Source organism: Melospiza georgiana, chromosome 7 (genome assembly GCF_028018845.1).
Source record: "Melospiza georgiana isolate bMelGeo1 chromosome 7, bMelGeo1.pri, whole genome shotgun sequence".
Taxonomy (NCBI): domain Eukaryota; kingdom Metazoa; phylum Chordata; class Aves; order Passeriformes; family Passerellidae; genus Melospiza; species Melospiza georgiana.
Window position 1 is genome coordinate 31,343,916 of NC_080436.1, and position 17,638 is coordinate 31,361,553.

General features: G+C 48.6%; 1 protein-coding gene across 1 annotated transcript in view; it reads right to left on the bottom strand.

Annotated features, from left to right (window-relative positions):
• The window catches only part of ITGB5 (integrin subunit beta 5), a 57,945-nt gene that overhangs the window by 28,818 nt on the left and 11,489 nt on the right, over positions 1 to 17,638 (bottom strand). Inside the window, exons 4-8 of the mRNA XM_058028582.1 lie at positions 13,737 to 13,986; positions 10,264 to 10,432; positions 4,262 to 4,423; positions 2,707 to 2,802; positions 1,561 to 1,650 (exon numbers count right to left, since the gene is read on the bottom strand). Of these exons, the coding sequence (XP_057884565.1) occupies positions 1,561 to 1,650; positions 2,707 to 2,802; positions 4,262 to 4,423; positions 10,264 to 10,432; positions 13,737 to 13,986 (767 nt within the window). The remainder of the gene's footprint in view (positions 1 to 1,560; positions 1,651 to 2,706; positions 2,803 to 4,261; positions 4,424 to 10,263; positions 10,433 to 13,736; positions 13,987 to 17,638) is intronic.

A 17,638-nucleotide genomic window follows, 5' to 3' on the forward strand; every position in this document is an offset into this window, starting at 1 on the left:
CATCTCCTTCAGTGAGAATTTCCTCCACCACTTCGGAAAAAACAAAGCTACCAAGAGGAGATGGGCTGGGCAGGTGCCAGGTTTGGGTGGCCCTGGGCTGACTGTGGCTCCTGACTGCATCTCTGGGGGTGCCACCCACACCCATCACCAGCTGAACAGGCAAGAAACTAACCCCAGCCTCAGCACTCTGCCAGCCCACAGAGCTCACTCCATGGGGCACCTTGGTCAAGCACCCAAGTGGTTTCCAGGCAGCTGTGCTGGAAAGCTCACAAGGAAAGAGAAGGAGGGAGCAGTGGTGCAGCCACAGGGTTCCCAATGGTTTTCATTGTATTGATCTGCAAAGGCTTGAGGGGTGGTGAAATGGAGGCCTGGATGCATCTTACAGCTGCAAAAACAAGGCTAAGGGAGGTTTCCACCTGATGGCACTGAGGCCACATGCAAAGTCAATGTGGAATAAATATTAAGTCCTTTCTCCCCAACCAAGCATCTCCACCACAAGACCTTCCTACCTCAAGAGACAAACTGGGACAACTGGGCTTTTGATTAGCAGCATCTCACGGGCCTCATTAGCAGCATTAATTGTTCACTGCCTTCCTCAGAGGGGGAACGTTTGGGAAGCACTCTTCCCAAGGGCATAACCAGAAGCTGCTTTAACTGCAGGGAGCTGGGAGACAAGAAGGAAGAATTTTACAGATCATGCAAAGCACACCCCAACCCCACATGGATTCTGGATGTGTAAACTCCTCCAAAGAAGTTCTTACTGACTCCCTGCACTAATGAACACAGTACCAAGAAGAGCCTGCAGCCATTGAAAGCTGTGCCCACAGGTCCCATACATGAACAAGTCCACCTCTTATGGGGTCACATCTCCATGCTCAACATCCAGCAAAATCCTTGCAGATCATGAAAACCTGAGTCATAGGAATTCAGGGAGAAGTCAACACAAATGTTGACACTAACTATGCTACGAACATGCAATTTATCTACTTCTAATTGATCTGCTCCCCTGATCTCCATGGAGATGGACACCATCAGCTCAGCAGTACGACTCCAGGTCCCTTGCTGTCACTGTGCCAGGGCAGGCTGCACTGGCAGTGCCACGCAGGCAGGGCTCCTTTGGGAGCATGGTGATACTCATAGGGTGTTGAAAACCAATGTGGGCTGCACGGAGAGCAAGGCAAGAATGTGACCTTATCTGGACATAGTCCCATCCTTGAGAGGCCTCTGAACATCAGATAACAAAGAAATAATCTATTTTACCTACTGGAAGGTAAAAGATCTCTGAGAGAGATCTGTTTTAGATGGGGCTGTGTTTTGTGGGTAATTCTGCACACAAGAGACATGAGGTGAAATTTCTGCTGTCCCACGGGCTCTCTTGGCTATCCATGCTTCTCATCCTCCTCATACACCTTGTCTCCCTCCCCAGGGTGGACATTCCAGCTCCAGCAGTGTGGAGAGGACAGGGGAGGCCAAGCTGGGTGGAGCTCACTGGGGTGAGCTGAGCTGGCCCAGCTCTTAGCCCTCCTCACTTCAGCAGCTGTGGTATTAAAATGCACTTACGTTGTAGGCTTTGACAATCAGCTCAATGATATTCTTGGAATCTTTGTGCAAAATCTCCACTGTTGTTCCAGGGATCAAAGTGGTAAAGTTCTTAAAAAAAAAAAAAAAAAAAAAGAAGAAAAATTAAAATGTTGAGGTGCAGAGTGGAAATCAGAGGATGAGAAGGGATTGACCCCATGCCAGGGACACAGGCCACACACACTGCCCCATCACCCAGTGGTGCACATGGTATATTTTGGCTCCAGTTAATGGGGAGCTTTCAAAAGCAAAGCATTGCTAATGAAGCATGTCAAATATTAAACAAAGCTCATGGCCATGGGTCAGCAACAAACATACCTGGGGCTCTGCTGCTGCGGGGGGAACACCAGCCACCGTGCACTCAGGAAAGCTGGCCCTGCAGGGAGGGAGGGGCGGCTGTCCCCACTTCCCTCCCAACCCTGAGCATCCCCTGGAGAGGGGGTGGAGAACAACTCAGCCCTCCCACTCCCCATGGGTGAACAGCAGCATCCCCACCATAGCAACAGGGCTGCTTGTTGTTCCTGCTTGAGCCTCGAGGGCCTCAGCAGTGGTTTCCAAAAGCAACCCCGCCTGAAACACCACGCCTGCACCCACAGAGCAGCAAACCCTGCAGGGCAGCTCTAGACACAGGTTGGTCTTTGTGCCTTGGGTCAACTTTCCTTTTGAAGGGGAGAGCAGGAACGGCAGGAGAGTTCAAATTGTGTGTGGCACGTCAGGGCCCTGGACTCAGTGATGGAAAAACACAGCTGGGCAGAAAGGCTGTGCAGGATTAGGTAATGGGATTAAGTCACTGCAGAATGGGCCGAGCAGGTTTCTGCTCTCTGGCACGCTGCACGCTGGCAGCCGTCCGAACACCCCGATTAACATGGAGCCTATTTTAGCTCTTCACATGCTCACTAACACACATATATCTGTTCGCTCTAAGGAGCTTTAGGGCTTTCTGCTGAAAGGACCAGCAGGGCTGAGCCTTGTCTGCCTGCACCGGGCAGCCTGTGGCCACATGCATGCACTCTTATCACTGCATACACACGTTTGCCACTGCACACATGCTTGCAGCTGCCTCCACTCCCCAGGGCCTCAAGAAGCATTTCACTCTCCCCCCAGCCCAGGCAACTCGGCAGCACTTACCTTGTAGAGCATGTAATGATTTTTTGTAACAGCGAAAATCAGGTGGATGTTGTTTTCAGCAAGTTTCTCCCCAAGAAGTGCCAGGGAAGGATAATCCTAGGGGAGAAAAAGCCAGGCAGAATGACTGGTGAGTAACACAGAAACAAAGTAATTTCATCGCTCTTCTCTTCCCAATAGCAAAATTCATTCCAGACACATGGCGCGTTTTGTTGTGGGATGAAGTCCCTGATGTATGAGCACAATTCTAACTGAAATAGTAGAAATCTGTTAAATATTTCTACAGCACTGCTCACTAAAATGCTTGACTGACAACACCACTAGCCACAGCAATACCCAAAACACTGGGTTATTTCTTTCCACTTCCTATTTTGCCATCAGCAAATGCACATGTGCTAAACGGCTGCTACCTCAAGGGATGCGAGGCAGGGAGATCTAGGACTACAGAATGTGGGAATGTATCAAATTTTTTCTCCCAAAGCAGAAACATCCATTGCCTGTTCTTTCTGCAAAGTGGGACCATAAAGAGATTACAATAAACTCTTTAATTCTTGCAGATTTCCCAGGCAGAGAGGATGGCAGAGAGATGCTGCTCTAACAACAAAATAATGACCCAGGGCTCAGTTTCACAACACCAGCTTGAGTTCAAAACTCCTGCCTGCTTCTGAAGTGCTGCCCTTGGAAAAAAACATCTCATTTACCTGAAGACTGGAGGACTGATTGCAACCCTCTGAGATTCAAACATGGAAACACCAAGCAGCATCTCCATGCCATCTCCTCAGCATTTACTCCACATAAGGGAGCCAGTTTGGGGACTGTGCTCCCTTACACATACATCCACTTGGTAGGACTGCACAGGGGGTTCCACTGTAGAGCCCAGATTCTGACCTTAACACAGCCATCCAGATTCCCCTCCCCTCACAGGGTGACATTCAGGAACAAAAATCATAATTAGTGCATGTGATCTGCTGAATAAAGCAGCATTCTGCAGAAGGATGGGATAATGAAGGGGCAGGCAAGTGCTCATTCATCCCAGAAGTTTCCTCCACTGAGTTCAATTTTTAAAAAGGACTAGTTTGCCTGTTTATTACTAAGACTTATGTTAGTGTTGTGCTCAAAGGCTGTGAATAAAAGAGCAGCATTCTGTTGTACTTGCTAGCGTAGTCACATCAAGGTAGATACACTCTCCTCAGGAGGAGTCCTCTGCACAGTCCTCAGACTCCATCCTCCTCAGACATATTTTAGAAAAGGGATGACACATTCCTTCTACACATTGCAGGCAAAATGTAATGCCCTTCAGGACACCAAGTTACTTTTCCATCCCTTGTAATGAGCTCTGAAGGAACTCACTAAGTCACCAACTCATTTTTGACCATCACAGAAGCATTCACTTTGGGGGAATGCCCAAAGGAAGAGCAAATTTTATTTGCAAATTGCAGAAGCTGGGTTAAACCAGGCCCTGCATTTGCCAAAAGCTGCTGGAGCAGGGGTTGGCCGATCTCCAGAGAGCTCCTCCAGCCCCTGAGGTCTCTGAGGGCTGGCCCCGTGCCCCACTCACCAGCTGGCTGGACGCGCTGTACTCGTTGGCTTCGTTCAGGTGGCACTGCCCATCGTGGGGCTGCACCAGCCCCCCCAGCTTCCCATCCAGGGCTATGTGGGGCACATCATCCGTGGTGAAGACCAGCAGGTGAGACGCCTCCTTACGCCAGCCGATCTTCTCCTGGGGAAAGCAAACCCTGTGAGACAGCAGCCAGCCCCTGCCAAGCCCTTCACCCCACACATGGTCCCAGCCACGTGCCTGGCCAGCAGCAGGCCCATTAGCACTAATTAGGAGAGTACCATGCTGCTGTCCACCCAGCCCTGGTACGAAAACAAAATGTCAGGAGCCCATCCAGCATTTCCCAGCATCTCCTTCCAACACACTTAATTTAAAAGGCACGAGGAGGTATGTGGACTGTCCACCAGACCTTCTCTGCCCAGATCCAAGAGTAAGAATTTCAGCTGCTTTTATAGCCAAAGGAGACCTGCCAATTTCCTCCACACATATTTAATCTGACCTTGTTTCCTCAGCTCTGTGGAGCGGCCAATACAACAGCGAGAGCTGCAATATCCCCGCTCAGCATTTTCATTGCTGCCGCTCATAAAGGCTGTTTCTGAGCTGTGATGGACAAAGTGAGGTCCCTGCCTGAGGGGACTGGCTTTGGTGCAACCACACTCATGCCCAGGCACTCTGCCCTGATCCCCTCCTGCACACATCTCCTGGAAGCCATGGTGCCTCTGCTGTTTCATTGTACAACTCTCCACACGCCCCAGGCAGCTCCGTCCCCCTGCCCCACAGCCCAGGAGAGCAGGGCTACACACACAGCCAGAGCACAGCAGGGACCTTCGGCATTGGTGCTGCCACTAATCCCACACAACCACTCTGCACAGTGCTGCTCTGAGAAACTTCTGCTGATTTAAAAGCATGGTAATGTCAGGACATGCTGTAGTGGTTCCTACAAAAGCACTGAGGCTTCCAGCACAGTACATGAAGTGTTCTCTGACCCCTCCTCGGTCCCTCTGTGCAAGGACCAGACATTAACACTGTCTTTGCATGAAGAGAGATGCAAGGACAGATTTTTTTCAAGTAAATGGATAAGGTCCAGATGACAAACATTTCCCTCCCATGGAGCTTCCCCAGGTTTCCACATTTTCATCAGCCCAGGAAGCAGATCTGTGCCTGTAACAGCACACTGAAACACTTTGTTGAAATGGAAGTGGAAGGAAACACTGGTGCCCAAAGGAAGTTTTTGCAAAGCACTGTGCTGCAGCAAACGCCCTCAGTGGCTGCTGCTGCTGCCAGGTCACTGCCAAGCTGGGTGAGCAGGGGTCTTGCTGCTGACCACAGCAGGGAGATCCTGCCACGGCACAGACTGGAGGCAGAGAGTCCCACTGTCCAGAGCTTCCCCTTGGCTGCCACACTGACCATCTGCCAGCAGACACTGCCCCACACCTTCCCTGCCCACACACTCCCAGCACCCCCCTCCCTCCAGAGCCTGGCTCAGAGCACCACCACCCAAATCCTCTGGGAAAGCACAAGGGAAAAGCTGGGTCACGGATGGGAATACCCAACTCCTCCAGAGTTACTGCTCAGCTTATTTAGCAAAACTCAAACTCTGCCCTGTTTACAGGAAGGTGCTGGCCCTTCCCATGGAAAGCAGTGGCGTGGGCAGGGCAGGAGGGCAGAGCAGGCAAAGGGTGTAGAATCACATGTGCCAGCGCAATTTTCACCTCCAAATGTGAGTCATAGCCCAAAGTCTGCTGATCTTTCCAATAAATATAACTCTTGCTTCAGGGACATTATTCTAGAGTATATTCCTTTTTCCTCCCAATTACAGAAGGTTTATTTTCTTTATTGACATTTTAAAGACCCCCATGATGCATATAAGGCCATAGGAAGAAATTTTTGGCAACACACATCCTTTACCATGCACCAGCACGTTACAGTCCAGCTCAGGAAGCAATGAATACTTTTTGCTCTGGGAAGCAGGATTCATTCCTCTGAAGTTACCCCCCTGGACAAAAGGCTAAAATCTCATGCCAAAATGTAACTTCTTAAGAACTCAACCCAAAAGTGATTACAGCTATAATAATGCAAGAGGCAGTTTTCAGTCTACTCAGCCACCAGACAGAAGCTCATCCAATTCACTTTTCTTTGAGTATCCAAAGCTGATTTCTTTTTAAACTATTAAGGCCAAGAAACTCCCAAAGAGATTAGAAGGATTAATCTGAGTTTCATTTCATTGTGCTGCACACAAAGAAAAGGAGCTGCGTTCAAGCAGCAGCCACAAAGTCACTTCAGGGGTGCTGGTGCTGGTCACCTGCCTGCTAAGCCCACCTTTAAATCACGGGCTAAGAATTCCTCTGCAGACAAACTCTCCATGACTCCGACACCATTTCCCACATAAACAATACCAGAGCTGCTGTGGCTGCTCAGCTCAGGAACTCACTCCCAAAAAGCAACGAGCACCCACAGTCTCAGTCCCAACATCCAGGCACTGCAAGTGTGTGATGCCTCAGAGCAACAAACCAGGGTGCCTTGGATGGGCTGGCCGAGCCAGTGCTGATCCCACACCAAAAAAAGCCCCCCAAGGAGGCTGGCATGCCAAGGAGCATCTCACACTGCCTCTGCCAGCAGCCTCAAGGCACTGGAAAATACAGCTCTTCAGCATGCAGTTTCCACTGAGAAACCCAGAGCAGCACTCCACTCCGCTTAAAGCAAATAACCAAGGAGAATTTCATTTATTTTTATTGGACTGGGATTGCTGAACAAAAAGCCCTGCACTGATGCCTACCCTGTCATCTGGTTTTTGATCCTTATGGGATAAGAAGGATTTTTAAAGCACGGGTGGGACTGGACCCAAAGCAGAGTAACATGTTTCCACAGGGCTTGGGGTGCTATGGATCCTGCCCTTACTGCTACAACCAGCTGCAGTGCCTTCTGTACCCCAAAAAACAACTTCTCACTCCATACAGCCAATAGTGACTGGCAAAACTGCCACAGCTGCCTCAGCACAGCTCTCCAAATACTATTGGAAAAGCAGCAAAGCCTGTATTTCCATGCCTTAAAAAATACCTACATTTATACTTTGGGCACTGAATAAAAGCCCTTCAATTGTCAAGATGCAGTTGCCAGGAGAACCCCCAGGATTCATCAATTTGTCTAAAACCTCACCAGTTTTTCAGGTGCAGACCCTCTTGGAAGCAAGAAACAGATACAGGTGCAAGGCAAGTATGCCTTAGGGATCAAAAGCCAAAACCTCCTTTACTTGGTATTGCTCTGAAAGGCACCCCAGTGTCTCCCAGATGCCTTGGCTACCTCCACCTACCAGTGTCTAGCAAGCACCAAGCAAAACCATTCCAAAAGATGCTTTATTTTCCAATCTATCATTATCTCCTCACTTCATCTCAGCATATAAGATCTGAAACTTACCCATACCACCAAGCTATATGAGGCTTGCACTTAGAGAATGGCAAAAAACCAAAATACTGCAAATGGAAAATGTAATTATGGAAGGCTGATTAATATTCCTGGCATACTATTTTAGTATCAGAATAAAGGCTTATTGTCTCTGGCTCTTTCATTGCCTTGAGAATAACATTTACCATATCTTCATCTTTCAGAAAGGAGCCAAACCCTGGGCCTGCTCCTAAGTCTCTGTTAGCTGTACAAACTTTCTCCATTACTTGGGTTGAAGACCAGGCCAAAACATTACTTGAGTGCTACAGAGCCCTTAGGCAGCTCATGCAGAAGAAATGCCTGCTATGCATTCCAGTGTAAAAACATCTAGTCAACACAGGAGGTATTGTTTCTGACACCTCAGAAGGGGAGGAGAAGGCCTTGCTTAGACACCATGGCTTGGAGACCACGAGGCTCTGCTGTGCTGTGACTCCCTCTCCCCTTGATGCCAGCACAAAGTGCTTCATGGGCAACACACTGCCTGTCCCCAAGGCAGGGCACTTTCTAAGGGAATAACCACCCTGGAAAAAGCTGGAGCATGCCAGTGAAATGCAATGGGGTGCACAGCAGTGATGAGGAAACCCACCTCAGAAGTCACCAAGGTACCTGTCTGCTGCTCTCCTTGCATGGGAGGGAGAATAGGTCCTGAGTTAACAGAAATTACTGTCTGCTTCTGGGGTTTTCATCCCCATGATACTCCATTAGTCACTGCAGGATGACAGACTCCATGCCAAGAACATCCCTGTCAGCAAGCTGCACTTCTCTGCCACCCCAAATGTCTGCAACCCTCGCCCATGTCAGTGGTGGTGAGTCTCACCACAGCCCACAGCCACTGACCAGTCTGGGCCTTTGCTTGGGGACCACAAGAGAAATTAAGCAATAAGTTCCCATTTTGACTATGGCACCAAACATCCTAATGTCAATCAGCTGCCTTGAAATTTTGCCTTTTTTAATTCTGGTCAGACAGAATCTTTGCTGCTCACGGCTGTGATGAGAGGCAGCTGCTCTGCCCAGTGCAAGGCACTGCCAATGCAGCATGAGTCATGGCACAGCCAGTTCTCCTGCCTTGCACACCAGGCCCATGGACTTCCTTTCCCACACCCAAGCTCCAGTAATTAATTAACTGCTGTGGCTGCAGAAATTTGCTGACATGACCTGCCACATCACGCCAACAGTCACGCATGCACACATGCTCACCTTTGCTCACCCTTCCTTGAGGGCGCTCATTCCTGAACTTAGATGGTACCAGCATCTAAATTCATCTTCTAAATTTAGAAGGGACCAGGCTGTGCATTCAACAAGGACAGTTAAAGATTTTGGCCCTTAACAACAATCTGAGACTGCCACAAATTCAGAGAAAATATCTTTCAGGTCTCCTGCCTTCCACCAGCACTGCAGAAATGAGCCCTTGTGATGCACACTGAAGTATTGCTGCACCACAGGGAAATATTTGCCTGTTTTTGCAGTAATTTCATGGAAGGGAGTGCAAAAACCCACATGGTGAATGGCACAACTGAGTCACCATCCTGAGCCATCCCTGCTCTAACCATGGGAGCCACCTCTCCAAAACTGAGAAGCACTTTATATCCAGACAGTTATTGGGAGCAGCACTGTAGCTGTGCCAACAACAATATCTGTGGGAAGATGCCCCAGTGGGGCAGGTTCAGTCCTGCCAAGACCATGAAGCACAGCAAAGCCAACCCAGGCAAGGAGAGATCTGGCTTCCCACATGCCTGCAATCCATCACTCCCACAGACCATTTCTATCTTTTCCTATCTCCCAGCTCCCATAATTCAGACCCAGAAAACATGCCCTACCAAAAGGACTAAGCAAGGCTGAAGCAAACACAAAGCAAATTGCAGCAATAGGGGAAAAGGCAAATAGAACCAGTCCTGATGAGCAGAGAAGCTCAGGCTCATGTCAGAGTGAAGCAAACACTTTCATTCATGACAAAGGGATATGGAGCAACACAACTACTTGTTCCAGAAAGATCTCCAAGCAAGCATCTCCAAAAACCCTAAGGACATGGCTAACGTGGCACCAAGCTAATGAACTCTGCTCCAGTTCTGCTGACAAAGAGGGAGAGAAGGCTCTCAGCACCCAGAGGTGAGATCATCCCCCCACACACAAAGAGGGAAGATATGAGCAGTAGGAACCAGCTCCAACCCTCAACATGGGTCTACTGCTGCAAGATGTGTTTGATGCACCCTTTTTAAACACACTGAGCTGATGTGCAGTACTGCTGCACACAAGTGTATGTGACTCTGGAAGGATTCTGCCCCAGGTGCTCTGCACCAAAGGTCTAAGTGTGTAATGAAATCTCAGCCCTAAATTTGTGCTTCCAAAATCTCTATTTTTATCCCCTTAAACTAGAAAAAGAATTAACCTTTTTTCCCATGCCTGTTTATCTACGGAAGCACATAAAAACAAAAGCCTCTACTTTTAAAAGCAATTTTCAGTTTCTCCAAGAAAAATTTAGTAGTTCCTTCCATGAAATGGCCGACTTTGCCATTGGTTCAATAATAGAGCAGAAGAAACCCCCAGAAAGGAGAGCAGCTCACCTTGCACACAGCAGCCTGCAGAATGGCATCGAAGCCGCCCTCGGGAGCGTCTCGGTTGCGGGACACTTTCTGTTTGCGCACCTCCTCGTTGAAACGGTCCACTTTGTCCGTCAGGGACAGCAGGTGGCGGAAGCCAAAGGAGGGGACACAGCTGGGGAACAGCTTGTAACTGCGGGAAGAACAGAGGAGTGGTCAGCTGGGAGGAACCACACCCGCAGCCAAGGACTGCAGAAGCTCCCAGCTCTACCAGGTTTTGTTCAGAGGGCTGGAATGCTTTCACAGCGCTTTGTATTTTGGGCACTTCATCTTCTGGCTATTTCCCTACAAAACCCTGCAGTAGAGCCCGTATTTTTTTTTCCTCTCAAGGGCTTTCAGAAGCTGAAGTTTCCAGAGATCCCACCAGGACTGAACATCTCTCTCCACATACCATATGAATGGAGACACTGAGCACCAGCCCACCCTGGCCATGCAGCTCTGCACTTTCTGCACTCAAAGTGGTTTTCACTGGGAACCTGCAGCCAAGGATGAGACCCAGTGGTAGGGAGGCTGCATTTTGGCAGATCCACGCTCCCCAGCAGCCCAGGAGGGCCATGGGAGCCATGTCCCACACCTGCAGAGCCTGTGGGCTGTGTCAAAGGGCAGGAGCATCACTGCCAAGAACTAGCTCTCCCCTCTTCTGCAGTACAGATTTTCACTGTGTCATCCAGTTTTCTTGCCAGTATGAACCACCCTACACCTACTGCACATCACCAGGCACCTGGCAATTGCCCAGTATGAGATGGAGTAATAACCAACACCAGCTCAAGATTCCTCCCACTCTCCCTGCAAGCTGGTGAGCAAACACAATCTCTGCTTCCCACCAGAGCAGAAGGGTGGGAGGGGCACCCTAAGGCAGAGAAATGTCTTGGCAGGCTACCAGGAAACCTTTTTTCCCATACAAAACCATGAGAAGGCAGTTTTGGTGCTCACCTGGAGAGCTCAGCAGAGCAGCTCCTGTGGCATGGGAAATCAGTGAGTGTGTGCAGGAGAGAGGGACAGGAAGGGTTAAGAAGAAATGTGTTTAAAAAGGAGTTGGCGTGGCACTAATTCACTCTTATCTTTAAACATATAACGCAGAGTACAATTAAAAGCTTCTGCTGACACATGACCCACTACGGGTAAGTTGCAAGAGGCTTTTTACACAAAGGAGTATTTAAAATTTACCATCACTGAGAACTCAAATTCCTCACAAGGGACCTCAAAGCAGGGATTTCCATACGCACATACACACACATACCCCTAACTGTGGGGCAGGTCTCATTGCCCTGGGCTTGGCTGGCAATTACAGCCATCCCTTTTGATCCATGATCCACATCCAGACTTGCATCATGCTCGCACCCAGGGCAAAGCAAGGAGTCTGCCATGCCTGAAACCCCTCACTGCAGGGTCTCAGCAAGCTGCCCTTAGCCCACCAGGATGCTGAGTCAGGAGCAGGGGTGATGGAGACAAGAGAAACAGGGCTGCACCCCACCCAGACCTGCAAGTCAGTCACCACCACAAGGCAGAGGTGGGGAGAGCCTGGACCAGGGGCAAAAAACACCCACTGCAGCTCGAGCTTACTTGCAGCTTTTCTTAGATGCTGAAGGGTTTGTTTTGACACCAGGAATAGCTGCAAACAAAACCACTCCTGACAACCCACCCTGCTGCCCCAGGGACACATGGCAGCAGCCAGAGCCCCCACACAGAGCAGGCTGGGGAAGGAGATTCCATCAGAGAGCAAGGAGCCAGCACCCCTGGTTTGGATGAAGAGGAGACACATGGAAACTGGAAGGGAGCACCTACCAGATGAGCTGCCGTGGGCAATCCTTCCTAAATGTTTTCCCAAGACCAGGCTGGCTTAAAGTAACCCACAGAAAGAAAAGCAACCACCTTAGTAAAGCCAAAGGAACACACAGATAGCCTGATCATGGTGGGAAAAGCTGAGGTGACAGCTCTGGATGTTCTTGATAAAAGGTCATTGGAAGTTGCAGGTACACCTTTGTTGCTGAGTTGTCCAGTTCCATCCTCTGCACCCATCTCCTCCTGCATGTTTCACTCTGTTTCACTTGGCAAAAGCCATGTCACACCAATTAAATCACACACCAGCCAAACAAAGTTTCCAAGATTTCTCCAGCTGGAGACTGAGAGGACAGAGATGACAGAGGATCCCTCAGAGGCTATGCCAAATCTCTGGGAGAAGCACTATGAAGAGCGTGGTTTGTATGAAGAGTGTGGTGTGCAATGCCATCATGGCAGAGACACCCTCCTGGCTCAGTGTGGTCACTTTTGCCTCAGGATTAAAGCAAGAGTTTTCAGTGTTAAAATCCATTTGAGTTTCCAATTTGGACAGAACTGGTGAAAAGCAAAAACAGACAATTTTTGTCTGGTCAACAAGCAATGTGCGGTGAGCTGCCAATGCTTAGTCAGAGCCAAAAGCTGGCCTAGAAACTCACAGCTGATGCAAGCTGTCTTTATCTGCCTCTCAGAGCATGCACAGAGCTTGGCATCCATGCATGAGGTGATCTTACAATGTAAGTAACCACAAATGGCTCAAATGAAAGGATCTCCTCGCTGCCCTTACATGACTGAGAAGCACTCACTGATGGATGGGGTGAAGATGGGGAATACAAAGGTGTCAGTGGTGACACTCTCCCAGGAGGACACTTGCTGCTGTATCCATCCTTCAGTGCCAACACCCAAACCCATCTGAGCCTGGACACCCTTCCCCACTCCCAATTTCACTCTGGCATAATCGTCAATTCAATGGACTTGATCCCAGCTCTGGTGGTTAAAAGGCAAACAAAAAGACACTTGCAAAGACACAAGCAAAAAGAAAAAAGGAAATAAAGGGATGAAGGCTCTGATATTACCACAAAGTAAACCACGTCATTTGTGTCTTTTGTAACTACCAGTTTGCTTTCCTTCCACAGCAATAAAGATGAAAAAATCCTCCTGCAGCCATAAAAACACTCTACAAAAACTCATTAATCAGCACTATAGGCATAGCAAATCTCAGTTCCTCCAAACACTTTTGTTGAGAAGAAGTTACATTGCCTTGGTCTCCTTATCTGTAAAATGCAGACAAAAAGCTTAATTGATTTACTCAACGCCAAACTATGACTCAGAGCTAGGATCAGAAATCAGGAATTTCTGGCTTTGGCTCCTTTTCCTTAAAGGCTGTAAAAAAGCCTGCTATGTCTGCATCCTTTTCAGGTACTTAAAAATAGCTTCAGGCTCCCTGGTACAACAGTTTCACATGTCAAGATGCAGAGATCTCCCCACAGCAAAATAAGAAGCTGTCCTATCTTGAATTGCTCAAGCATCACAGTGACAGCCAGGCTCATCATCATCACCCCCAAAAGCCAGGGCTGAAGAGTGGCTCATTATTTACAGCAAAAAGGCACATGAAGAGTGCAAACACAGACCCTGCCCCTCCAGGTGCAGCCACCACTCACCCAATGCAGGGATTGTTTTGGTATCTTGGCGCCGTGTAGGAGAAAGGAGAGATGTTTTTGTCCACGAAGGAGCCAAAGCCCAGACGGAAGTTGCTGGTGAGCTTCCTCATCTCCTCAGCCAGCTTGGTGCCCAGGTTGCGGATGTTGTCCAGGTCGTCGTTCATGGACAGGGACAGGTCCATCAGGTAGTAGAGGTCCACGGGGTAATCCTCCACCTGCCTCACCTGCACTCGGAACGAGGTCCGGTCACCTGCACGCACACAAACGGCGGGCACGGTGAGCAGCAAACTCCCAGCACACACAAAAATCCAGATCAACGCTTTTATTTCTCCCCCTGCAGAGCAGAGAGATCACTTTTCAAAAGAAGAGGGTGAAGGCAATAAGCTTTTCCAAATACATCCCTCAGGAGACTAACAGGAAAACAGGTATTGACTTTGGGTCCCGCTATGTAGGATATTGGCTGGCAAGAAAAAGACATGGAATGCTTGTCTCTATTTTAGCTCTTTGGAGGTATCAGAGAGGGTCCTTCCATCTCATCTGAGAGAACATCTAAGGGAGGGACACATGAAAAACACTTTTGCCCTGAGTGCAGTCCAGGGATGTTTCCTTAGAAAACAGGAAAGAAAAGCAGAGTGAACCTTAAATGGATGTTTCATGGACTACTGCAACAGGGACCCTGCCCACACTTGAGTACATTCTCAAAGAAAACCAGGAGCAGTCCAAGAAGTTCTGCACAAAAGAGAGTAGGAGGCAGAGCAGGAGAAGGAAGAGGATCAGAAAAAAAAAACCAGCATGAAGTGAATGCCAGATGTACTCTGAGCTGTGCAGGGAAGTCAAGGTGAAGCAGAAACAGAAGAAACACCTTTGAAAAGGAGCTGCCCCCAGAAATGGAGCTGGAGAAACCAGAGCAAAAGGGAAGTGGAAAAGAAAGTTGTTAGGGTCACCCAGGGAAGCACTGAGGCAGAGGTGAAACCTCCTGAAGTGATGAGCACAAGGGAAGGAGCTGGCAGGGCTGAGTCACAGGGTGTGCAGATGTGAAGAGAAGCAGAGGAAAGCTTGCCCTTGACCTTCTCCTTTGCCACACTGGTTTTCAGAGATACCCTCTGGAAGGGGTGCCAGGGAAGGCCACCACAGGCAACACCTACTCCTCAGAAAGGCTGAGGTGGCTCCAAAGTGAACTCAGCTTCACACAGGTGGACCTTGGTGGAGCCAGACAGCAGGTGGCAAAAGCTTGCCTTTCACTTTGCTGAGGGAGGGGGCTAAATAAAACCACAAACCCCAACCTCACAAGCCAGGATTTGGAGATCCCATGCTCCCAGCTTCCAAATTAGCCCCTTTTCCAGTTCACTGGGGTCTCAGTCCCAGGGAATTGGATCATTTCGAAACCAAGCTCCCAGTTCTGCCCTCTCCCAGCCCTTTGAGAGCAAGGCTGAACTTGGGGCAGTGGCAGGTTCTGCAAAACACTTGTGGCTTCCCCTCTTCTACCCCAGAAATGGAACTCACATTTTTTAGTATTGTGAAAACATTTCCCTAACTGCTTCATTGTTCTCCTCCCTGTGCACAGCAGCACAGCTGCTCCCACTTACTTCCAGCCCAACAGCAGCAGCAGCAGCCCAAAACTGCCATGCTGGCAGTGCACAGCACAAGGGGCTCTGGGGTCAGGCTGCACCAAGCCAAATCTCCTCAAACAACACCCTCCTTCTCCTTTTCTCCTTCAGCATTTCCCTGCAATCTGCTGCAGCCCCACCTGGGAAAGGCAGGGCTGCAGGAGGCACCATGTGCAAACACCACATGTAGATAGTGCCCAGCTGTAGAAAGCAAGAAGCTCATGCCTTAAATGTTCCTCCTTCCTCCTTCCTCTCCCATCTTTCTTGTCCAGCAGGAGCAGGACAGGGCACAGGGCTGGGATGTGGAGTGCAGCAGGTGCTCCAGGTGGGCCTCACATTATACCTGGCATGCATTTGTGGGGGAACAAAGAACAACACAACTCACGTAGCACAAAAACTGTTAGCACTGATTGCAGTGTAAAACACTGTGATTGCAAGCTTGACTTTAATTCAGTGCTGCAAAAATGTGTTTAAATCTGGGAAAATTATTTCCCATGCCCATATTTTTAATTCCTACATATTTTTCCCACTCAAAAAGAGGATGTGTCCTCTGTATTTTGCAATGTTTTCATTCCCAAAACACTGCTCTTCCTGCCAGAAAGGGTATTTGGGATGCTGTGATCAAACGTGCTTCTCTTAATAGTACGAATTTATTAGTCCCTGAGAAGCACCAAAACCAACAGGATCCTGTGGCTGGTTCTTCTTTCATTCCTAACTGCACAAACCAATTATGTCAGAGAAAATATTGCTAATGTATGTAAGTGCAAAAGAATTTACTATTCTCTATGGACAGTATTACTTCTAGGGATAATCCAGCCCCCTCCTTCCTCACATACTGTTGCCACCATCCCCTCCTTAGGGCTTTTACTGAAAAGTTGTAAATTTAGAGCTTAATTCAGAAAGTTTTCTTGGATACCATCATGCAGAAGCAGTGCAGAAATTGGAAAAATTGATTTTGGTCAATTTAAGAACATAAACTCAACAATCATGCTTATCCAGCTTATTCCTGCTTGGTGAGGCTTATGGCTTGATGAGCAACACAGCTGCATCTATTCATTTTTAAGTCTGTTTACACTATTACTATTTCTTTTAACTAGGACACGCTGCTTTATAGCTGGGCTCCAGATTAAAAAGCAATATTATAAAAACTAAATGCTCAATCCAAAAGCTACTCTGTAAGAACATCAATTTAAGGCCTTTGGAGTTTAGCTGAGGACACAGATTTGGGGATGTGACTTCTGCCACAGGATGATGAGATCAAACTGCCTGGGTGGGAACAGCAAACAATTGACAATCCACTCCCTTCTGCTTCTGCTTAGTGGTCTAAGAATAAAGGATCACCATTGCCACAGACTGCCACCGTGTGAATTTGTCTCTGAAACAGGACACCCCTCATGCCCAAAATTAAATCAACGTTGTCTCCTTTTTGTCTTGGGTTCACAGGGTGAAACCTGTTCTCCCAAACTCAAGGATTAATGGATAATTTAAACTGGCCCTGCTAATCCAAGGGTTTAGGAAGTCATCAGCTTGAAGGTGAAGTGTTGCCCAACATCAAAAAGAGAACAAAAATGGGAGATACTATCACAAACATCAAGGTTTGTCCCTCCTCCTGCAATGACTGTGATGCTCAGCAAGAGCAGCACAGGGAGAGGAGTTCACTGGCTCAGACTGGGAACTGCTGTGGGGATCCTCAGGGTGGTTCCTGCAGCTCAGCCAAGACCTGGAGGGCTTCTCACCACAGAGAACTGAGCATGGCCATGAGTGGGGTCCCCACAAGGGTGGGCAGAAGCAGCACACCAGCCCTGTGCAGCCCAAGGCTGCAAAAAGCCAGACCCCAGGAGATGGATCCCCACACCCTGGCACTGACTGGAGCAGTGGACACTGGATGGGCAAAACTGCTGGGGACTGGCAAGGCAGAACTTGCTGAGCACTGTGCACTGTGTGTGGAGGATGCACAGGAGATGAGATGCAGAAGCTGAGCCAGCCCTTTCTGTCAGGAATTGCCTCAAGAAACAGCAGTAGCAACAACTCCCTTTTGCTCCCTTTTTTAACACAACATTCAGTGGCAGAAGCCATGCATTCAGATATATGAACAGTGGTGACTGCTCTCAGGTATCTGATTTTAAGGCTTTGAAGCATTTTTTTTTTAGATTTGAGGGTCTGGCAATGACAGCTGAGGAAGTTAATTGAAAAACATGACAATTTCTAACTTATACAGCTGAAACAAAAACTCTTGCAGCAGCTGGTAGGCTCTGAGAGAGCACTAATAGCATAAGCACCAGCTCAAACCTCTGT